This window comes from Gobius niger (genome assembly GCF_951799975.1).
Source record: "Gobius niger genome assembly, chromosome: 17".
NCBI classification, from domain to species: domain Eukaryota; kingdom Metazoa; phylum Chordata; class Actinopteri; order Gobiiformes; family Gobiidae; genus Gobius; species Gobius niger.
Window position 1 is genome coordinate 18,832,501 of NC_136868.1, and position 24,642 is coordinate 18,857,142.

General features: G+C 42.8%; 2 protein-coding genes across 2 annotated transcripts in view; both read right to left on the minus strand.

The window, feature by feature from the left end:
- Window positions 1-4,844: 4,844 nt before the first annotated feature.
- Window positions 4,845-7,232, minus strand: dmrta2 (DMRT-like family A2). The gene is made up of 2 exons (XM_079575343.1): window positions 6,449-7,232; window positions 4,845-6,308 (listed from the first exon to the last, which is right to left on the minus strand). Exons 1-2 carry the CDS (start codon window positions 6,888-6,890, stop codon window positions 5,452-5,454), a joined length of 1,299 nt encoding a protein of 432 aa, XP_079431469.1. The 5' UTR covers window positions 6,891-7,232; the 3' UTR covers window positions 4,845-5,451.
- A 7,789-nt stretch (window positions 7,233-15,021) lies between these two features.
- The window catches only part of faf1 (Fas (TNFRSF6) associated factor 1), a 41,420-nt gene continuing 31,799 nt past the window's right edge, over window positions 15,022-24,642 (minus strand). Inside the window, exons 17-19 of the mRNA XM_079574477.1 lie at window positions 23,939-24,016; window positions 21,112-21,327; window positions 15,022-15,771 (exon numbers count right to left, since the gene is read on the minus strand). Coding sequence (XP_079430603.1) covers window positions 15,688-15,771; window positions 21,112-21,327; window positions 23,939-24,016 — 378 coding nt within the window. The 3' untranslated portion in view covers window positions 15,022-15,687. The remainder of the gene's footprint in view (window positions 15,772-21,111; window positions 21,328-23,938; window positions 24,017-24,642) is intronic.

Here is a 24,642-nt window from a genome sequence, read left to right on the forward strand (position 1 = left end):
AATAGCATGGAATCCCTTCTATGGATCTTGGGGTGGTTTGTATTTCAAATGGTAATGTACTGGGTCGGACACGGTATGGTGTGGTGTGTAGCTTGAAAAACCTGTTGTCCTCCTTTTTTCAATGCCTTATCTGCGTGTCCTTATGTGGAAATGTACTACTTTTGGGCATTTCTATTGATAAAAGCTAATGGTATCGCTCGGTTCACTAAAAGCCCGCTTAAAAAATACAGTAAAACAATTAGTTAGTATGATCTCACAATCAACCATAAGGCAACACTCTGCACAGGCAGTCACCGAACATGGAGCTTCATCAGCACAATGAACAATTTCACGCAGGCACAAAAGCAGCAGGACGGACAGACGTTGAGTAACCATGATTTTACCATATTTTCCAGAACTGGACTGCATTCACTGAATATACCGACTGGCTGAAGGCACTTTTCCTGAGGGCAGATTGTTTGAGGTAGCGGATCCAGTTGGTCTTATGGTCAGGTTTACAAAGTTTAAGTGGTGATGGGGCCAAACCACGTAGGATTTTAAAGAACAGATAAGCACCTTGAAATTTGACATTTTCCTAGTTCAGAGTTTATTATCCAATATACTCATAGACTGTAAAAAAAGAAAAAGAAAAAAGAATGGACTAACTATGGCCTTCTTCTTCCTGAAACCATAAGGAAATGGCCGCTGGCTCCAGACGTTCCTGGCTCCTATTGGACTCTCCACTAAAACTTTTTTGCACCTCTAACTCCTTATTGACCACAATTTAGCGGCTAATATATTCGAACTCTGTCTGATATACCTACATTTACTACAGTTTAACAGTCAGAGTGACTTTCTTGGCAGGCTTTGAAATATAAATTGTGAATTTAAAATGATTCCCAGGTATTTATACTTTGTTGCAACACCGATTTTCTCTCCTGCAATATACACATCAGAATCTAGTATGTCGGATTTTCTCGTTTTTTTGTTTTGTTTACATTTGTAGACCTGAGCTGTACAGCCCTTTGAAGCCAAACTGCATGGGGTGTAGTCTGTAGCCTACTTGGAGTTATTAAAATGTATTTATTCACATAAATGCACCTTATTAGCGAACCCACCTCTAATCTAATAGAGCCCGTTTGACAGTCTGGATATTCGAACTCAGGACATAGTCTTTACATTGTTCAATAGTTCCCTCTAGTGGCGACTGCAGTGCTGTACTCCGTTCCACATCCTGCTCACTGCACAGAAGCCCAGTAAATCCGCCTCCTCACTACAGGCCAGTGTCCTCTCCACCACCCGATCCATCTCTGTCCCTCTGATCAATAATCATTCTGCAAGGGCCGCGACCAGGCACCTCAGCTCCATCTGTCTCCATACTCTTGCCTCTTGCCACTGTCGGGGCATTCAGACCGCATAGATCATAATTTGGTGGATGTGTAATTGCTGGTCATAGAGCGTGGCAGACGGGGGTGTCAATGTTTTCTTGGTTCAATCCTGACCCACTTTCACGCAGCTACTCTTCAGTCCATACTCTGCAGTGGCTCTCCATGCTACACACAATGTCATTCATTGTTCTTACAGGCTACAGAACTGTTATTGTGGTCCATGTGCAAACTCCAGTTTTTATACAACTTTTAAATGTCACTAAAAATGGCTTACAGTATGAGTCTATGTAGGGCATAGGCTCATACTGTCTTCATACTGCCTGACTTCATTTTAAGATAAGATAAGATAAGATGATACTTTATTGATCTCACAGATGTAGAAATTGCATTCGATTAGAGAGCATCCGGCAGCAGCACCTATTCAGTGCGCACCACTCTTTTTTTTTTCTTTGGTGAAAGATCGTTGTGTTATAATTGTGTTATAATTTCTTTTTCCCCTCGAGCAGTAGTTGCTGGACCTTATAATCCTGTAGTGCACTCCTGCATTCTGACCCTTTCCCAACAATGACAAAATGTTACTGCAAATGGAAGAAAAGGTTAAGGCTACATAATAAGAGTAAGATGTGTGCATGTTTTATTATTGTTTATCAATAGGGTGGAGATCTGTACTTTCAAATAGTTCTGAACTCAAAGATAGTACTGTGTCTCAGGCGAAATGGCCCTGATCTGTGGTGTTCCACAGGGGTCAATCCTGGGACCCCTTTTCTTCAATCAATTAGCTCAGATAATATGCAGCAATAATGTTTCTTAAAGGAATAGGCCGCCTTTATTTTCCCTATACTGAGATGTTCTTACCTGAGCTTAGACGAGTTGATGCGTACCTGGCTGTCTAGTCGTTACGAGTGCACTCAGTCACGGAAAAAGACAGATGTTGTTGTGTGTCTCTTCCTCTCCTCTGTGGGGCCAAACCGGGGTGAATAAGAAGCGACCAAGCTCTTCCATGTTTTCCCTATCTAAATGCGGTTATGTGAGCGGTTACACTATCCAAGTATAGACACACAAAATTAAACATGTCTATTTTCTAAACTGATAAAACGGGGTACTATATTGTAAGGCGTAATAACACTTAGGAGTAGCTACTTCAATGTCCACGCAGTACAGTCGAAGTGCTCCTAAGGTGTTATTACACATTACAACATAGTACCCGCTTTTTATCCGCTAAGAGGCTAAATGCTAACAACATCTTCAGTCTTTTCGCGTGACTGAGCGCACGCATAAAGACCAGACAGGTACGCATCAGGAAAAACGGTGGCCTGTTCCTTTAACACAACTATGCAGATATTTCTCAACTGTTACTGAGGTAGACATGAAAAACAACTTTCTCTAGGGCTGGTTGATGTCATTACTGAACATTTATTTATGCTCATTGGGTAAATTCCTATTCTCCATCATTATAGAGAGTTTCACAAATGATAACTACTGTATATACTTTTGTGCGTCTTTACCTTGTTTTTGTGGAGGTTTGGTGGATTTGTTTACTTTGAGAGTCCAAAATGGTCCTGAAGAAAGCAGCTTTTTGAAGGTAAACAAACTGCTAGCTTATCAGCTAAACCCATTTGAGATCTACAAACATCTTCTTCTGAGACACTGAACAGTGAAGAGGCAATAAGAGCCCCCACACCTGCAGCACGGAGGAGGCGTCTCAAGAGGAGCTACAGGAAACAACAAAAGGGACCAACAAGGAGATGGTGATAGACTGTGGAGGGAGCTGTGCAGGAGGAAGAGGAAGGACGAGGTGGAGCTGACCAGTGCAGGACACCACGCTCTGAGACGGGGACAAGCCCAGGAGGCGGTGCACCGTTTCAGATGATCAGAGGAGACAGAGGGCAGCTACAGTTTCTCCATTCTCCAAGGTCATGCGGGTGGAGTGGCTGAAGGACAACGAGATCATCGACCCGGCCGAGGACAGGGACTTCTACATCACCGTGGACCACAACCTGATCATCAAGCAGGCGCGTCTGTCCCACACGGCCAACTACACCTGTGTGGCCAAGAACATCGTGGCCAAGCGCAAGAGCTCCACCGCCGTGGTCATCGTCTACGGATTTCCCATCAACCAGTGCTCCTCCTGTGACCAAAACAGTGAAGATGGCGGCCGCGACACAACGATCTTTCACCAAAGAAAAAAAAAAAAGAGTGGTGCGCACTGAATAGGTGCTGCTGCCGGATGCTCTCTCATCGAATGCAATTTCTCCATCTGTGAGATCAATAAAGTACCATCTTATCTTTATCTTCTCTTATATCAACAGTTCAAAATAAGACTTAGTGTAAGCAATTGTTAACACTGAAAACCTCATCAATATTAATAGAGTCAACCAGCACCACACTTTGTGGCAACCTTGGCTGTGTTGACGGTTAATTGCTATTTATTGCAATTTACCATTTATATAAAAAGAGAAGCCTACCTCAAGTCAAGGCCTTGAAGTGTCATTTAATGATTTGTTGTGGCATGCTCTGTCAGGAGTGACAACTAGCCCGTCTCCACTAAATTGTCAGAGACTAATGCGCATTAGTGAATTCCGCCGTTATCTCATCTGCACGCATAAGCATCGTGGGGCCATGACGGCTGCTCAAAATGACAATTGCCAACAGTTAAACAGGTAATGCTTGAGGCTTTTCTTGCAGCTTTATTGTGTGATGCTGCCATCTAGTGGTGTAGGCAAGACTGCGCAACAAGAACCGTTGCTGTAATCATAATGGATGGATCAAGTGCGCTTGCGGTTTAATTAATTTAATCAATTGTTCCAGTTGTGTCCTTTTAGCATATCGAAAGTCAATATATTATGTATGTTACATAGCTTGCATCTTTTGTTCGGTTCGCGTGCATCAGTGTGCCAGTGCCAATCATTTGCGTAAACTACATTGAGCGACATTGTCCAGCAAGGGGCGCCATAGAAAGATGGATTTGCGTAGTACTGGAGTCCCTCAAACGCTTTAGTTATAAATGTGTTATTTTCAGGGAGCTTAAATAGGCTCAAGACAAAAATATTTCTCAATGTAGCCACATAATAAGCGCATCAAAACAGGATTGAAAATGTACCTTCGTCAGTAAATGGTCTAAAAGGCCTGTTTGTGATGATAGCGAATATGAGCTTGTGCGTTGCTCACTTCTACTGTCAATTAATGTAATTACTTTTATTATTTAAATCACAACACATTAAAGTTTTACTATAGACTCTCAAAAGGACTGCATTTGTGTTATAATTCTGTCAATAACATTGGCTAAATAGCTCATGATAGAGTCTGGATGTGCGAGGCCTCGTGTGGCCTTTAGGCCTAAAGTTCTTCTCAGATGATGAAAATTAATGAAAACTCATAGTTTGTAAAATAACATTTATTTTAGTATTTTAGTGATTTAATACAATGTGACCGTAAAGTTTTAAACATTTGAAGAACACCAGACAGCATTCAGCATTGTGTCACAATATTTTTTAAAATGACCCAACAACATATGAAAGCCAGAGCATAGTTTTAGCAAATCTATGATAGAAGCTATAATACAGGCATTTGGGAATATACTAAAACAGATGAAATAATCAAAACAAAGAGAATCACAATCACACATCATTAGTTCACTGTACAACAACAGTCTCATATAGGGTTAACATCCGGGAGCTACACGTTTAATAATAACTTAAGCCTCCGTGAGGCCACATTCAGAGAGAAGGGAATGCTCAAATAAACGATAAATCCCGCAGATTCACATGAAAACTGTAATAAATGCATAGCCTCTGAGTGGCTTATTTGTGTTTGCTCTTCACTTCGCCAGCTTGCAGGATTTGGCATCATTATGATTTTATTGACAAATGTGCTGAGAGATGGGAATGTCTTTCGGAATTAAAACTGGAACAAAATTAAATTATTTCAGTAAGTTTGATTTTTTTTCTCTTTTCTTTTTTTTGACTGTCAGGCTGATAATCATATTATTTACATTAGCCTGTGGCAAATACACGTTACACACGTTGCCAGTGCATTAACACTACAGTCCACGATGACCAGTGTCTGCGAGGCGCGTGCAGGCCCGTTACTGCTTGTCCGGTGTGTTGTTGACCAGGGGACCGTAAAGGCCACTGTAGCCCTGCTCTTTGTGTAATACTGTCCTGTCTCTGATCAGGTCGCTGAAAGCATAATCCATGGGAGGCCTGAACCCAAGCGTGGGCACGAGCCCTGCAGTGGAGTAGGGGGTCATGAAAGCGAGGCCGCGGCTGTGCGCGGAGTACGCGAGGCGCAGTGGGTTGAGTCCCAGAGGTGTGCCCAGCGGGTAACTGCTGGGATCCGCGCCAAAGTGCGGCGCGTTGGGCTGAAGCGGGGAAAAGGCCGAGCGGGTACTGAGCGTCATGGCACCAGGCAGCATCGGTCTGGTTGGCGCGTTGGGAGCGGTTGTGGACGGGGGAAGCTGTGCGCCCTGGAGCCCTTTATCAGCTGCCCATGGCTCCCCAGAACCCGTCTTGTTGTTGAGAATCTGTTCAATTGCTTGCACCACATCTCGGCCACATCCCTGCAAGACCAGCTCGAGCACACTGCGCTTATGGCTGGGGAACACGCGCGTCAGGATATCAATTGCGTTCATGTGGCGCGAGGCAGCAGACGGAGATGGCTCGTGCTCGTCCTTGTCAGTGTCAGAGCCAGAGTCGGAGCCGAGGGAGCTGATGGACCCAGCTGTGTCCTCACCGTCTTTCACCGGTTTGGAGACTGGTGAATTAACGAGGGACTCACTGTCGCCGTTCTCGGAGCCCGATCCCGCGTGGCGGCCATCCGGAGACGACATGCCTGGGACAGGGTCACTTTCAGAGCACGCACCTTTGGCCCCGCTCTGCTGCGGCGTGGACGGAGCCGAGAGCTGACTTTTGGAAAAGAGTTCATACTTTTGAAGGCTTGAGTCTGAAATGTCAAAGGGGAAAAGCTGAAGCGACTTATAGACAAGACATTTACGCAAACACTCATGTTAATAAAACACAACAATAAATGTCAATGACTATATTTAAGCCCTTTAAGTCTGGCAAGGTGATGATGCTGCTTACCTGGGTTGCTGTCGTTGCTCACAGAGCCGAACACTTCATAGTTTGGTCGCGGCGGGATGATACCATTAGCGGCGGCCAGTGCAAGTCCCTCTGCGGTGCCGTAGAGCAGCTGCAGCTCTCTGGCCTCGTTCTCCTCCTGCGCTTGTTGTCGCCGCAAGGCCACCTGTGCTGCCATGACACGCTGCCGCTCTGCGATTAGCGTGCACTTGGCGCACATACAGTCTTTCCAGCGGCAGTAGCGCTTGTGGCCCTTCAGCGCGGACACCACGCCGTGGTTCCGGCAGCGAGCACACTTTGGGGTACGCGGGTATTTGTCAGCAGCGCGCAGCAGAAGCGGCGGGCCGCGCAGCAGGGTACTTGCCATGGAGACCGGGATAGAGGCCGCCCCGGGATGCACCTGCGATGCAGAGGAGACTGTAGGAAGCTCCTGTCTCAGATCCATGCCTGGTCAAGTCGAACTGTATGAAGTTTACGCACTCTAAAAGACGAGAGATGGCGAGGTGGCTGTCTGTCTACTTCGCACTGGTCATGGTGCAGAGCAGGTTTGTTCAGGTGTTGAAAATCGAGGATAGGACAAAGGCAGGGAAACTGTCCAAAAAGAGCGGACTCTGGCGCGTGCGATATGAAGTCAAAGCGAATCCGCAGTGAGGAGCTGCTCTCCTTCAAGTGAAGTTCGGAGTGTCCGCGAGGCGCTGAGGTTGTTACTCGGTGCAGCCTGAGACACTAACTTCCTCTAGAGATTGTCAGTGGATACAGATCACCCGCTCCCTCTCTATTGTTGCTCCTACGTTTTCATTAGACAAATTTGACAACAATGTGGCGCCTGTCATTGGCCGACGAAACGGAGGAACCTGATTGGCTTGTCTGTTTCTACTGTGTCCACCTGAGTTCTCTTCCAAATATCAAGTGTTAAGATTGTGAAGGGAGGTCCCTGAAAGCTCAAATCGATGCTCAGTAGCCCATTTCTTAAATATATAACAGACTTTTTACAGACAAAGCATGTTGTTTCACTAGATTAAAAGAACACATTGGCATAAAAGTGTTAGTGCCAAAAGGACTTCAAAGTGACTGCAGCCTTTTCTTGTCGACTTTAAATATGTCGTTTTCTACAAAGTTAATTCTATCTGCCCCTAAAACACATGAAGCAAATGTTCAAAGACTTTTCCAAAAAAGCTGGTGCGTGAACATCGCGGAAGGTAAGTATGATTTATTTATTTATTTATTTATTTATTTTGTTGACTGAAAACTTGAATGGTCCAGGTGCGCGAAAAGGTGAGTAAACTAAATTGAAAGACTCTTATGCTGCTTCTATCTTTGCGCATGGCGGAACCGAATTGTTACTCGTTCCTGGAAATGTGTTTAAGGTTTGAATAAATACGCTAAATCTATTCACTGGCTTTAGTTGGGCTGTTGTTTCGCGTTTCACACACACACAAAAACACGATTATTTCATGCCTTCTAGTTGATGTTTCATGTGATCATTGTGGCGTTGACTGCATGGGGTTTGATGTTTTAGGGGTAAGACTTGCCGCGAGCGCAATAACGTCCGCACTGGAGCAAACGGTTATTTCTCTTCTTCACGGAGGCGCAGACAGAGCCGGGGCCATTTCACGATATTGTCGACTTTGTTTGTGACAAAAATAATACAAATAATAATGATCATAATAGGAAATATTTAGCCTATTTATATTGGTTACTTTTATTTCTGAGTAAATTCAGATTTGAGCTACTGCTTTATCTGTAATAAGCATCATAGCCTTACGTTTGGCCTTATACTGACACAGTATAATGATAATGATAATAATAATAATAATAATGATAATGATAATAATGATAATAATAATAATAATAATGATAATGATAATGATAATGATAATGATAATGATAATGATAATAATAATGATAATAATAATGTTTAATCAATATATAACAAGAACACAATATTATTATTATTATTATCATCATCATTATTTTTTATTATCATCATCATTATTTTCATTATGACCAGAACTACTTTGGTGAACCTGTGCATTATAAACCGGGTCATGAAGGCGGGACAAAAGCGGCATCGTCTCGCGCGCGCGGCGGCAGAGTGAGCGTGCAGCCTCTTTGTTTACTTTCTCAATCACTCGAAGCAAATGCCATCTGTTTCCCTCGCCGCTGTCATCCGAACTTTAATTACCAAGCCAAGCGGCTAATAGACGCAATATTAAAACTACATCTTTTGACATTCAGACTAATTATAAGCACGAGTGGGCAAGAGCAGCGCGGCAAAGTGCGGGCGTAACAAACATACGTGCGTCTATACTTCCACCTCAGGCGCGATGGGCGCAGTCCTGTCTCATTACAGGAGACATTTTGATTGTGTTTGTGGAGTGCAGGTAGAGCCAAAGCAAAGAGAGGAAGACTACAGTTAATTAAAACAGCATCTCTCATCTCCTCACACTTTTCCTGTTGAATCTTTGTTCTATTAAAACAAACCACTAAAAGATCAAGGAGAGAAATTAAACACAGATTTCAAATAAGATCGCGCTCATTGCTTCCTCAAAGTTGGTTGAGAATATGTTTTTTTAAAATAATTGATATAGCCTCTTCCTCGGGATGGAGGACTATTTATTCCCAAGAACCAATTAAACTGCCCCGTGCGCAATTAGCCGTGCCCGTGCGCACGTCAAATCCAACATTCTTTTACGCACTTCATTAGGCCTGTGCATCCCAAACTATGAGTTGCTTTGATTCCTTTGATGGCGGCTCCAGACCAGTGGGTTTTTACACTCTTTTTAGACGACAACAATAGCCATGCTTGACCCTACATATGTAGCAGCATGTTTCCGCTGCCCTGCCGCCCCAGTGAGCCATTCTAGCGGCCTCTCCCACTGCCCGAGCCCCGCCTGCAGCCCTCTGGAGCCCGGCTCCCCTCCTGCGCTTTCCCGCCACAGAGGCACAGGTTAGAGTAGCACTTTGACAAGGAGCGGTGGAGAAAAGCAACGCACTGGCCTTTTCACACAACTGTCTTACACGCTTGACAGGCGCACCAATAGGCCACTTCACATAAAAGGGAATAGTTTTGGCATTATTTATGTGGAGAAACTCACATGTAGACTGAATGGGCTGCTATGGGCTAAATACAACCGAAGTCTGTGTTAATAATATGGAATAATAGTTCAGTACAAAATGACAATTCCTTCAACTTTACGCACGGCCTGTTGGAGACGGCTGCGTCACAACGAGTCACGTTGCTTGCTTTAAATTAGTTTTTAAAGCCTATAAAGTGGTATTTGTCATTTTATTTCCTTAATAACAGTTTATTAGAATACAAGCTACTTATATTTCCACAACAAAAAGTGTAAAGTTGTGCGCGCGCATTAGAGAGCTAATAGCATTTCAAAAGGCGATATGGCGTAATATCTTAAGGATGTGAGAGGCCCCTCCGGCTAAAGCTGGAGCTGGCCTGCACTCAGCATCCCTCTCTCACAAACAAACCAAAAATACCGCGTTTCTGCCCCCGAGATAGGTTGGCAGGGATTATCTTTGTTTAATGAATGGGCTACAAGTATTCATCAACACGGCGAGATTATTGGGACACCTCGCTCTCCTTCTGCAGGGCCCTAAATCCAATGTGAACGCGTTTTTATGTGGACCTCACCGCGCAGCCAATTAAAGCGCACTCTCCCCGAGTCTATCCACCACATCTGCCTCCTTTTCTCCAGAAAGCGAATGGCGGAGAAAAGAAGGAAGCTCATGAATAGGCGCTCATTGAGATCACAGATGGAGTATGGCTTTCTTTTTGCGCGAAATTTGAGAAACACCATTGTCCTCAATCAAAACTCAATGTGTTCGCCCACAATAGCTCCGGCTTTGAGCTCGACCGCTTCAATTGGCCTTGTTTTTGAAACTTGAAGTGTTCTGTACAAAGACTTGGCCCTCCTAGATGTCAGCACCGCCGCGGCTCTGCCTCAGCACCAGAGTGTGTGACTTAGAAAAGGGGAAAAAACACAATTAATATGGAGCAGTAATTACTCCCCTTCACGCCTCTGCGCCCATTCAGGACCCCTCTGGCTCATTTATTGCTTTACGCCCGTCCCATGCGGCTCATAATCCGAATGCCACAGGTTTTTAGAAGGCACCAGAAAATAGGCCAGGCCTGTGGCAGCGAAGAGCCTGTGCCTGTGAGACGAGCACAACGAGCAGCTGTAATGAGAACTTTAGCTTCAAAATAACTGTCAGAAATTTACTTATTATGATATTGCAATAGTTATTTTGTATTTATTGTATTTATTTTCTGTAGACAAAAAATTTTCAAGTTGCTAAATTGAACAATGCGCAAGGCCTATTGATTACAGGCGGTTTCAATTTCAAAAATATTTTAATAAGAAGACCCTTGTTGCCAATAAGCTGAATAATTACGATTTTGGGGTAAATAAAATAATTTCAATTTTATTATTATTATTATTATTATTATTATTATTATTATTATTATTATTATTATTAATAACAATAATAATAATAATAATGATAATAATGCTATAAAGATAAGAAACAAAAGAAATAAAGCTTTACCTAGAGGCTTAATAACTGGAATAAATCAAATTTTGTGCTTACGCCAAAACATGGGCTAATGTTTAACCACATGGTCTTATTTTTTGCTGATCACATGTATGCAGTTGTTTTTTTTTTCGGACCATGTGGCCTTAAAGCACTAACCTCACACACACACACTGATGCACATATGTGGCCTAGTGGTTAGGAGTGCTGCTCTTCATGTTGTGTCCCCAACGTGGCACAGGTTCGACACCAGTGTGAAAGTCTTTCCCTGTTCTTGCCCCATCTCACTCTTACCAGTGCGAGCCATTCTTAGAATAAATAAATACATAAAAAACAACATCTTGGAATGTTTAAAATTCAACTTTGGATTGAAATTGAATTTTACCTGTGTGTGTCACACTAATTAATATGGATATCAATATTCCGGCTAATCCGTAAATCTGTGCTCTCCCCCTGCCAGCCGGCCTTCATCGTCTGACAGAAAAAGGTTGACTAAGGTTTTTATTTTCTTAACTTCTCCTCATTTTTGTTGTTCACTGCAGTAAATGCTCAGACATGTTTAAGGTTATGAAACACTGTATACAAAGGTTAAAAATAAAGTTTTTCCTCTGATTAGAAGTCACTATTGTCTCATTAACAAACAGTAGTATGAATAGGTCTGGATAGCCCCACAGAAAGTGCCCTGCCATTGTACCTATCCCAACAGATTTAAGCCTCCACGACTCTGTTTCTTTGGGTACTCTGAGAAAGTAAACTCGGGCTGACCCTCCAGGTTAGCCCAGTCTGGGGACGCTGGAGGAGATGAGCGGCCCACACTTCAAACGGACGGAGGACCGTGTCAGGAATTCAGTGCATTCTTGACCCTTGCGGGAGCTGGTTAAACATCATGGACGCCTTCTCTTTTGTAATCCAAGAATCAAGACAGAAAAACCTGATGCCCCGCCACTGGATCTGCGGCTGTGTGAGAGGCGGAGGAGCAGTAAGCTCATTAGCACACAAACACTTTCTCATCCTCCTCTGACACGCCACAAACTCTGCTGATGAAGACGTCCAACGGTGACACATGGCAGATATTAGGTGGAGACAACACACTGGTATTTGCAAGTCGCCTAAATTTAGAAGAGCTAAAGTTTCTGGGTGTTTAGATTCACTTTTATTTGACTTCAGAGTTTGTGTCATGATAATTGAGAGGTAAATGCTACAATGGGCTGTTGCAGAAAACGGCTTATTATGGTGCTGGTATTTTGACCATGTTTGAGTAATAGTCTGTATATTATGTAATTTACACATGATCTTAAACAAGAGAAGAGTCAGTCAATGTTGCATTTTGAACGTGTCCTTCATCATGAGGACAAAAGACCAGATCAAAAAGCACTATAGACTTTAAGACCTAACATTGAGTGGTCAGGTTGACAAATATCATTATGTCTCACTGGTGTTTCTCCTCCACGAACATGCCTGTGCGCATGAAGCCAGATAAGCTGTGTTAGAAACTGTATTGTCACACTTGAGAGGAGCTCCACTATGTTCGATGAGGCCTAAAGAATATCAGATCTGACAGGGAGATAGAGCTGCACCTGTCTGTCTGCTGTCCCAGTGTCAGCCAATGGCCCAGGCATGACCTGACCCTCGCCCTGAGCAGCACGTGTGCACCAAACATGTGTACAGAGCATCCGGCCCAGCACTGCCCCTGATCCATTTACCTCTGACATTTCACATCTGCCCTCGAGTTCAACATTTAAGAGGCTCCTGCTCACACAAGACAAGAATGTGAGAGATGACTGATTACAATGCAGAACACTAGACTTCAAGCCTACGCTGAGCTGTCAGGGCTGAACATGAAGTATTTATACAAATCAATACTTCTCCTTAAATAGATAAATAAATACATAAATAGAATGATGAACTAAACACTTTATTTTACACTTTGATACATTGTACTGTAATGTGCTGAGTAACAATGTGTAATAACTTGTACATATGGGTTACACATGGACACACAATGGAATAATGTGTTTCAGTATATGTTGGTCTATTACATTTACTCAAGTAGAAGTACTAAAGTCACTAGCTTTATAGTTATATTAGTTTTACTCCTACTTGAGTAATATGATAAAGTATCTTTACTCATACTTAAATATGTAGTAATGTAGTAATATGTAGATCTAAGCCCTTTAACTTCAGAAATATATATATTTATTTTTATGATATTTTCTCAGAATAATAGGATTTTCACTGTATTACAAGGTTTGTTTCTCATAATTAATGTCACAACTGAAACCTAAATCAAACAGTTACTCACCACTAACAGGGACTCAAGTAACATTTTCTCCTTTTTACTTGAGTATTTATTGGGGTCACTACTTTTTACTTGTACTTGAGCAAAATGATTTTAAAGTATAACATTACTCTTGAGTAAATGTTTTGGCTACTCTACCCACCACTGAAGAACATAAAACTCTAACCCTAACCCGTCTTATTACATTATTTAACTAACACATTATTCCATTGTGTATTTAACACATGGGCACAAGTTACTGCACATTTGTTACACAGCACATTACTGCTATTTCTGTAGGTACTATGTATCAAGCTTAGTGTAAAATAACGTGCGACCCCAAATATTGAATGTTTTAGCCCCACGGTCACAGAGTGGATGCAACTACACAGGAAAGACCTTGAATATTTCAACATTTTGAGTCATTTGTGGTTCAGAAGCACAAACACAAAGAGTCTGTTATTCAAAGCCTGATCGAATTTATACAGGCCTGTTTATATTTTCAGGTTTGGTCAAGGTTATTCAAATACATTTCCTGAGCGTCAGAGCTCCTTCCTTTCCCAACACAGATTATGCTCAAACGCTCCTAAAGCTTCATTATACACTGCCTGGCCAAAATAAATAATATTGAACAAACTGTAAGGATCTGGGTCAGGTTCAGCAACACTATGTGCCCAAAGAATGAGCGGACGACCTGAACATCCTGAATGACCAGGTTATTCCTCTTCCCTGATCACACAGGCGTATTCTAAGATGACAATGCCAGGGTTCACTGGGCTTACGTTGTGAAAGAGTGGCTCAGGGAGTGTGAGACATCAGATTTACAACCCCATTGAAAATCTTTGGGACGTGGCATCATCACAGGTACTATAGGGGCCATTGTCAATCAGGGTCAATCGTTTTTTTTTACTATTTGTGAAATATGTTTAAAGCTCAATTTGTTTGCCCACTAAAACAATCTGTTATAAACAATATGTTAAATGCCAACGTTGTGGGAATAAAGAAGATAATTACAAAATATTCTATAAATACTGACTGCAATAACGTAGCAGTATTTAAATAATCAAAAATATGTTTGTGTTTAGAAAAGTGTCAACATCTTTGCCTAATTTACTTACTAGAGGTTCATAAACAAACACATTAACGACATTTTTAATCGTACCAAAATAAATGGGGTTGTGTGTGAAATGGAAATCCTGCTCCACGAGTTCCACAAACGTCCATTTCATTTTGTGCGATGGATTAACGCTTCTGTGGGAGTGGTTTGTGGCCTAGGTTTAAACTTTGCCTTTAGTTATAGAGGAGCCACGCTACAGATGGAGGCTTAAGCCCTGTGATCTCTCTGCTGAAGACTGGAGCTGAGCTGTTGTTTGGCGGATAATAGCAGGTGGTGTGTGAAGGAGAGACTTAAGGCATTAATTAGTAAAGAGAAGTAAAAGTACTTTGTAAAAAGGTCTGCAGTGACAGGGAAGAACTCTTTTATATTTCAAACCACAGCCTGCACAAGCCGAGAACTGTACAATGATGCATTAATGAACACTGTAATAAATAAAACAGCTATAAAGAATGTACTACGCTTTTTTTTTTACTTATTTAAAAAAGATATCCGTTATCATAGCTCGGGTTGAAAATGGTTTAGTCTTCACAGCCGAATAGTAAAGAAGTAGTGCCATAAAGACGAGTGCTCAGTGTTTGAAAAGATTTGGGGGCAACACAGTTTGATGTCAATATTCATACACTTTATATAATGTAAATCAAACTAAAAACTAATACAGCATCAAACTTAAACGGAGTCAAGAGAAAAGAAAGGGAAAAGAAAACAGAACATGTTCAACCCCCCCCCCCGGAGATGGTGCGGTCCAGAGCAACACTCGCAGAAACACCGTCTATTCTTCTTTATGGCAAAAACAGGCTGGAAAACTTTGGGAAAGGGTTAAAAGTTTGAACACAAGTGCAGAAGAGATAAGCCTGACAGTGTCTCTTCTGATTTTTTCATTTATTAATTTTATTTACCATTTTGAAAATTCCAAACACAAAAACAGGTCTTTAAAAAAGCAGCCTCGGGTGTTTGTTTTTTTTCCATCTTTTTTTTTCTATTATGACAACTATAAGTCCACTCTGTCTCTGGATGCTGCACTGTGCTGCAATTTCCATGGTCATTCAATGTGAGAAGAGGGATAAAGGGGGGAGATCAGGGGGGGGGGAAATTAAGTGTTTGGCTGTGTGCTTGTGATACTGCAGGTGCTCCACTCAGGACGTCCCGTAAGCATGGCCCGACCCCCCGGGGGCAGAGGAGCTCATCTGCACGGTGTCACTGGATGTGCATGCCAGTGTGACGTGGGTCTTTGGGGAGAAGAGTGGGAGAGAGTGGTCCATGCTCAGTGACTGTGTGGAGCCAGTCCAGCCAGAGTCTCTGTCACTCCTTTGCCTCCAGGAACAGCGTCTCCTGTGGGAACAACTTGGCCTCCATCAGCGTCGAGCCCGGCTCCAACTGCGTAATCTGTAAGAGGACAAAATGCTCGTCAACAACATCGAGTGAATGGAGTCAATGGGGCTGCACTCACTTAAGATAGACCATTCATTTTTCTTCCTTTCTCCAAAATATATACGTGTAATATGCCATGTGCAAACTACTGACCATAGCAGGGACAAGAAAAAACACCAAATGCTTCAAATCCAAGCAAAATGTTTGATTGCCTTTTGATTTTTAAAAGTTTGAGATAAACCTTGTGATTAAAATAGTGTGTTTTGTGGTCAGCAGTGGCCCGACCATCACGTGCTTCTGGATGTGTGTGTCTTTTTTCCATTTTTCCATTTAGAGTGAGTAGTTACAACATAGTAGCGCCTTTAAACTCTAAATCCCTGTGACAAAAATGAAGCGGGTAAACGTCCTGAACTGAGGGAGTGGGCGGGACTGTTCCATATCAGGCATGATGGAAATTAATTGTTGTTTTGGCATGAGGGATTCACATTGTAAATAAAGCCATAAAGCTTCAAAGCTACAGACTTAATACTGTGGCTGACACATCCAGATAACTCAAATAATGTACATAGCACTTTCTTATATCTTGCTTTAAATTGAATGCCTGTATTTTAATAACTGTAGCGTCTGGGTCCTGGGAATGGAAACATGCCACTGTTCATCACTAACACAATACAAAGGCTGTACTTTGTTAAGAGCAGAGGAATAATGCAGCGCCACCCACAAGGAACTGATTGAGTTAGTCGACATTTAGGTCGTCTGACCTATGTTTTTGCAAAACAGGACAATCTGCGTCTGTGGCTCTAACGCGGCCTGGGCCCCTGAGCTTATGAGCTAATCAGAGGAGGCTTGTGTTACAGGGGCAGCCTCACACCTGGGCAGAAGCTCCTGTGTGACACTGAGCCAGTGCAGGGCTTATCTCTGACTGCTGCTCAGCCCCTCTGATTAGAGCCCACGGCGGGACAATTAACCCTCCGCCTGTACCTGCTGTAAAAGGTCAAAGGGCACACTAAAGGCCAAACAGGTTTCTCTCACAACAAAGAAAGTGATAGGACCAAAGAAAACTCTTTTATAGCAAGAAGAGACCAGAGCAAAACTATTGACTCATTTGTCCCACAAACAAATAAAATATTTTATCTTGGGCCTAAACTCTGCTTTCAGGAGGCTCCGAGCTGGTCAAGGCCTGTGTGATGGTCTTGTGCCAGCAACCTGTGTAATTAAAACAATCTACACATTTAAACTTGTGCTAACTACACAGCCGCGGGTTGAAAGGGAGGGTGAGAAAAGACAAGGGGAGCAGAGTAAATTAGGAGCGAGTAACTGGGACATATCAGCATCAGGCACCTCTCGTCTGTCTCCCAGGGGAGCTTGGAAATGTCACACCATGTACACACCAGTGGTCTTTGACTCCCCGTCTTTATGTCCCCGTCCTCATTTCAACATGTCATTTAAACTCTTGACTTCTCAGCGGGTCGCTGTGAGCTCAGTATGGGCAGGGAGGGGCTGTTACATCAACCTTGCACCCCTCACCTAGGCGACTGCGTCGGAGCACAGCAGGGAGCCAGTCACCATGAAGAGACAGAGAAAATGGTGTTTGCCTCAAACATATTCGCTCCCTCTGGTAGAGCACGCGGCCATCAGGGCTGCTGCCTCCTGCTCCCACCTCAGGAGCTGCACATCACCACGGCTGCCATGTTAATGAACCCGACAGGCTGTTGTGACACCGTGGCATCAGGTGAAGAAATGAGGCTTTGAGGTGGAGCAGGTGCGTGTGTGCACTCTGTCAATGGGAGTCTGTGCCTGCAATGCACAATCTGCACCAGGGAGTGCGACAAGGGCTGAGCAGCATCTGACTCGGAAAAAGAAAGTAGGGAAACAAGATGCCACACTGACACAAGAGACGGGCACCATCGGTGATTGTTTACATTGTTATCCAATTAACAGACCATAAGTACGGAGGCATCTGTCAACAAACAAAGCTGTTGTTTTCCTCTGCTCTGCATAAGCATAAGCCATTTTCCCCTCCACAGTCGTCGCCATGCATACTTTACATACATACATAGTAATATACATGCAGGCAGGCATGTATAGAGTATGAAGGACACACACGAGCATTCTCCTTTTCTGATTTTTACTTTAGTCAATGTTCTATTTGTCTAAAGGCATCAGTGCTGTAAAGGGGGAAAGCCTTCAGATTAACTTAATGTCCAAGCCTTTTGCAAATGTAGATAAATATCTAATCCACTCAAACAGAACAAAGACATGACTGAACTTAGTTTAAAGTCTGAAGACAGACACATCACAATCACTGGGAGTTCCTCACCAAGTCTAATTTTAAAACTGGAACCAAACAGAAAGACAGATGGTGTTTCTAGGCACTGTTTGATAGTTTATCTTTCTTTCTTTTGAAAATTGTATGACATAAAACATTCTGTTAATATCACCCCCATGTATTTGGCATTACTGGGCAGCAGACTTTAGCAAACTAAAAACCAAATAATTAGTACTTAAGTGTAAATTTTAAAATAAATATTAAATTGTAGACGAGTATTAGAAGGGAAGGCCACAATGAGGCAATACTCGGAATGAAAGAAAAGACAAGCAAAACAAACACTGCGCCTCGCGAAGTCCGCTTCCAACACAATCAGCGCGCAGCTGAAATAACGCATTTTTAATGAAGCCATTACAGGCCCGACTATGTTAATTAAAAACCAAATAACTTGTCTGTTTTAAACTAGTGTTGTCAAGTGTTTATTTGGCCAATTACAAAAGCAGTGGGAGATCATTATCCGCTGCCAGGAGTGTTGACAGCACGTAGAGTTGAGGCGTGAACAGAAAAGAACTGAGCCCAATGCGCTACTTCAAAGGATCAAGCCGTGCACAAACTGGACGGGGAGGAGGGGGGGACGCAGCGTGAAAACCGGCACAAAACACAGAGCAAGAGATGTTAAGTTTTCATATTGACCACTGAGCGTATAAATAATGAGCAATTAGATTCATATTGAGTCAAAATGAAGGGAGGACAAAAAAAATGAAAGTGAGGAATGTGCTGAGAGAGGAAGGAGGGAAAATCAGACAGAGGGAGGGAAAGAGAAAGAGTCCTCTGAGAATTACTGCTGCCTTCAACGAGAACCGGAGTCACACACACAAATGTAACATCTGTAAAGTCTATCCAAATGCAGAGATTAAAATGATGATAATAATAAAAATATAAGACATGTCAAGTGACGAAATGTACCTTTGAAAATAAATAACTGGCTTCCATCTACAAATATAGTTAACAAAACATGGAAAGGCTAATATCCCCCGTCGCAGATGTAAAACCTATTTGGGCCCAGCACAAGGCTTCCTCCGGCCTGCTGTTTATTGTTCCTGCATCTCAGGTTTTCTCTACAAACTATTTGGCAATAGAGCGTCTGTGCTGGATTAAGGATTAAGAGAAAGTGGAAGACAGTACAGTATCACGGTGAGACCAAAACACGCCACTCAGAAAGTCTTTGAATGTCTATAAGCGGAAGATCTACAACGCCAACAGCCTAAACACGCACACAGCAAATCGAGGACAGATCCCCCGCGCTTAAAACACTTTGTGCTCGCTAAAACTCAGACGGAGAGAAAAGAAAAGCAAAAACTGAAACACTAAAAGACTCCTCAAACTTGCAGAAACACAGCAAGGGTTAGTTTCCTGAGCACGGCTAAGCCTCGTACAAATGATGCCAGTGTAAGGCCTGCTGTAGAGCTGAAGACATAAGCCACCGATACCAAATGCTGATATGCAGACTGTCCAAAAACAGAGACTAATAGGAATTTATTGGCTAAGCTACAGGAAGGTGGTAAACGCATGAGTCACAGCAATCTGATCTCTCATGTAATTTCATCAATTACTCATCCACAAACAGCCCTAAACCAACAATCGTCAGCTTACCCAAGTCAACCATTGAAAATATAACCTTTTACCTCCCAACAATTACACCAAAGCAGAGAAGAAGTTAGTTTACAAACATGACCTCGTAATATTCAATGAAAGATGACATTTGAGGACTGAAAACTGCTATAGTAAGAGTGACACTACACAAAGCGCTGGAGGGAGGTTTCAACAGTTGTGGCGTATTACAAATGCAATAGTGGTCTACAGTGGATCCTCTGAGCCTGGCACAGCAACAGTGGAGCGTCTGGACGGATGGAGGGCTCCTCTGCTCCTCTTTTAATTACAACATAGAGCTGCAGGATTAGACAGGGGCCTGTGTTCACAGCCTCGCACTGGCACTTTCCTACTGCCTTCCCCTAAAGCTCTCCTCTTTCTGTTTTCTGGAATTCTCTGCCATCATCTTCAGTTTAATATCTTTCTCTCTTGTCTCTCAATCCTCTTCTTTTTCAGACTGTTTCTCTAATTAAATCTTTCTTTGTTTAAGCTTTTATCTCCTCTGTTCGGCACTCACTATCCTCTCCTCTTCTCTCCCCTTCTAATCCCCCCGTCCTGTTTTTGCCCGACTTTCATCTGCGATGCAGACACATCTTTATCTCTGTCTCAAACACATGTTTACTCTTGATTATAAAGAGACAACTGTGAATCCTTTAAGTGACAAAGTTGTGAGTGGGGCATGTGTTTGCCTGAAAATATTTGTGCATGTGTTGAAGTGTGTGATTGTGACGAAATGAAAAGTGTGAGCTATGCGTTAATGTGTGTGTGAGGTGTTTGTGCCCCTCAGGTCTCTATGGACAGTCATGGCACACTGCCTGGGCAAGCCTTCGCACACACACCATACACCTCTAAAAGCACCTCTCCTCATGTGCTAGGCTTGATGAATGGAAATCCCATTTTGTTTCCAGCAGCATGGCTAATTAAACTGGTGGTTAAGACAGTGCTCATTAGCTCAGTGCCACCAAACGCAGCGAGCGAGCCCTCTGAAGACAGTTGGTAACACTCAGAGCAGCAGCAGAGCCATAGAGAATAAACTGTTAGTGCTGACAACTGTATCCTATATGGCCATAGAGTACAGTATTCACAATGGACACTACTAATTAATATTCACTGAATTATACATCTGCACAGGTGACAAAGCAAGCTGAGGGTTTACCTTCTTCAACCAAAGTAGAAACTGCACAAAAAGGACAAAACTGACTTGTTAATAAAAGTCACCGCTCTCAGAGCTGCCCTGCAGGTATTGGTTCACAGCAGTTGTGGGTGAGCTGAGCTCTAAATTGGGCGATTAGAGTTGTGAACATGTCCAACAGAGCTGTTAGAGGAGCCTCTCTTAACCTGCTGCTGCTGCTGATCTGTAGGATTCATCACTATTGGGCTGTACAAAAACAACTTGATTTGACTACACTGATGCTGTAATCTGTCAGGGCACTCACATTTCTACGAGGGAAGGTGGTGAGCAGCTTGAACTCGTCTGAGGGGTACCCTTTGGAGGCCACGAAGTCGAAAAGGACCTGGAGTTTACAGCTGCCCAGGAAACGTCTCTCCAGGAACTCTCCGCTCGGAGTGCGGATCCTCAGTTTACTAATCTGCTCTCCTGAATCCTCATCGGGCTCTGGCGGTAACGCCTGCTCCAGCGATAAACGAATGGCCTGAAAGAAAGTCACAAACATAGAATGCACAATGAACAGTCCAGTAGTGGCTTAGCAAGTTTTTACATACAGCTGTCTGTGGCAGGTGTCCTCAGTTAGTTTCACAAACAAAAAAACACTACACACAAGATATACAAGCTCAAATATCAATATATATTCATATTAACTGCAGAACTGGTCTAGTTGTACTTGCTTAACCTTAAATCACCAAATTTAATTGTGCAAGTTGTACAAAGTAGAAAGAGGGACAAGTTAGAGAAAGCAGAAATGCAAACTGACACTTTGCAGATGAAGCTAATCAGCTCCATGTTGTACAGCCACACTTCCCTACTCCCTAGAGCTCCTGTGCTTCCACTCACCACCTCCTTTGCTCCTTGTTGTTCCTGTTTGGCCAGGCAGTGAGCATATGCTGTGACAACACGCCCCGGCTTTATTTACACACCATAATGCAATTATATTTCATAAGAGTGTACAACAGTAGCTCATTAGCAGCTTCTGGTGCTGGGTGGGCAGGGTCGGGCGCGTGCCACTCCGCCTGGCGCTCCCTCAGGTGTAAGAGCTGATGCTGACTGAGTTAAGGGGCTCTCAGGGGACAAGCTACCACACACTTAAATGAGTGTGGAGCGTGTGTGCGGTGACGAACAGATAACCACAAGCACAAACACCAACATGAGAGAGACAGCGTCACTAAAGAAACCACAGGACACGCGTCTGCTGCTGCCTCAAGCCCCAGCCAATAATCAGAGCATCCGAACATCACTAAATCACCAACCACAAGTCATAAACAGATGAGGAGTGGGGCAGAATGCACCTGCAGAGACCCCGGAGAATGCTCCTTTCTCCACACTGACCCCCTTCCCCCACTGCACCAGCCTCTCCCTGCTCTACGGCTCACACACAACATTCCCTGTAGCATTGTCTGCTCTCTGGTGGCAACCTGTGTTTGTGCTGAGCCTGAAGCTTCACTCATAGACAAGGCAATATGCATACAATGTTACTGTAATCTGTGTAACAGGCAATCCAAAAGGTAACTCTTACCTATCGAGGTTTTGTAAAACATCAAGCAACGGAAGTGATTTTTTAAAATTAAATTGCAATATATGTCATAAATGTATTTCAATATTGTTAGTATCTGAAACCAAAAAGTTTAAGTGATGATTTCAGTCAAGAGAAACCTCCTGGAGTATATTGTGGAACTTCAGCAGTAAAAACGTATTATTATTTATAATTTTATAATTATTTATTATTAGTAGTATTAGAGCGCTTCTCATTATTACTTCCCAGTCAAGGCAATTTGAAAGATGAAACAGTTAAAAACATGAAATTGTATGGATAAAGGAGGACAACACAAGTAGCTCTTGGTAATAGGGTTGGGCCATATCATATTGCACATCGCTATCGCAATATGCTTTGATATCGTTGTGGACACAATTTAATTTATGTAACGCTCATCTCCATCAGAGCAGCATAAACACTGACTGCAGAACACAGGGGCAGGTGCTTGAAAAGTAAAATGAAATGAAGGGTGTAAACTGCCTGAGTAGATCATATATGCGAGGAAATGTGTATATTGTAAAAAAAATAATAATAAAAAATCACTGAATTAATCTTTCCAATATGCGTAAGGCTGGATTTGAAGTAATTTGTCTATTGTCAATTATATCGTCAAACATATCATTATTGTGATATTTCTTTTTTATATTGTGATATAGATTTTAGGCCATATCGCCCTGCCCTACTTGGTAATACATCAGGTGTTTGAAAAAGTCAGTCTCCGCATGAAGAATGAAACAGAAAACTAGAGAAACTAAACTAAACGAGCCTCAGGTATGTTTTGATGATGAGACAAGTGAAGAGCTATAAAAGTCTGTTGATGTGCGCAAAGTACAAGGATAATCTCAGTTTGCTTTAAAGCTGACTGACATAATTAAGGAGGCTGTTGTTGTGTTTGAGGTAAGTGACAAATCACCTGAACCAGGCCGGTCACCCAATACCTCACAGCCCGGGGGCCTCTGCTGTTGAGCAAACAACAATCACTGAGCACTGTATTACTATAGACTATATTACAACATTGGCCCCATCCCGTAGACAATAATTGTTTTGTGCGTGACAGTGTGTCTGCATATGCGAGCGTGTGTTTGCCCCTCTCTTCACATACAATAATTGTGTTCAAGTCAATGTGCGTGTTTGCTTAGGTTGTGTGCGCCGGTGCTAAGCCTATGATCCTGAATTGCCTCAGTCTTTTGTCCATTTCAATATGAGCCATATGTTTTACATGGGCCCAAAGCAGTAAAAGAGAACAATAACTGTGTTTGGAAGGTGACATTTACTGTACTGAGCCTCCTGTAATTAGAAGATTCAAACTGCTGCTTCACCCACACAGGACAGGCCACAGGAGCCTCTGACCCGGCCCGACCAAAGCCACAAACTAATGAGGCCATTATTCTGAAGTGACAGTGGGATTAAAATATGAGCAAAGCAAATGGAGAGTGCGTCATACAAGGCGAATAATGGCAGAAGGCCTTTCTACTGATAAAAGAAGGTCTTGGTTAGTTTATTTATTATTAAATATAATCTGCTAATATGTCTTAAAGCATAGCAGATTGCTTACCTCCTTTTCCTCCTCCTGCTCTCTCTTCATCCGCTCCTGACGAACTTGTTCAGCCTCTTCTCTTTCCTGGGCTTCTCGCTGCAACACACACAGCACAGGAATCAGTTTGCTGAAGTGTAAGTGTAAGTGGAAAAGGTTGTTAAACCTTAAAGGGACTAGATGCAAGTTGGTCATTAAAATACTCACTACTGCCACCTCAAGTCTTAAGCGTAACTGCAGGTTCTATATTAAGCTCGCGCATGACGGCACGGGGAAAAAAAAAGTGGATATTTGTGCATAATTGATCTTGGAGACCCAGCGGCTGTATGAGTGGTAAGCAGGGCGCCTTTACTTTCCATCACAGTGGTCTCCAGGACACTCCAGGATCAATTGTTGGAAGGTTTTAACACCAGAAACCTATTGATCCTGTATTGTTGTAGGAGGCCACCATGATAGAAAGTAAAGGCGCCAAACTGACCACTCACACATTTTATACTCACTACTGCCACCTCAGGTCATACGTGTAACTGTACCTTCTACATTAAGCTCGTGCATGACTGCAATTCGACCGTATTAACACCTTTTTGAGTGACAGTGCAGGATTTTAGAGGCAGTTGTGGTGAATATGTCTGGGCTCATTCTACACATTAGGACATTGTTGAAACATGTCAGGGGAGGAAAATACTTAATTTTAACATTTTTAAACTCTGTGTAGTCCCTTTAAG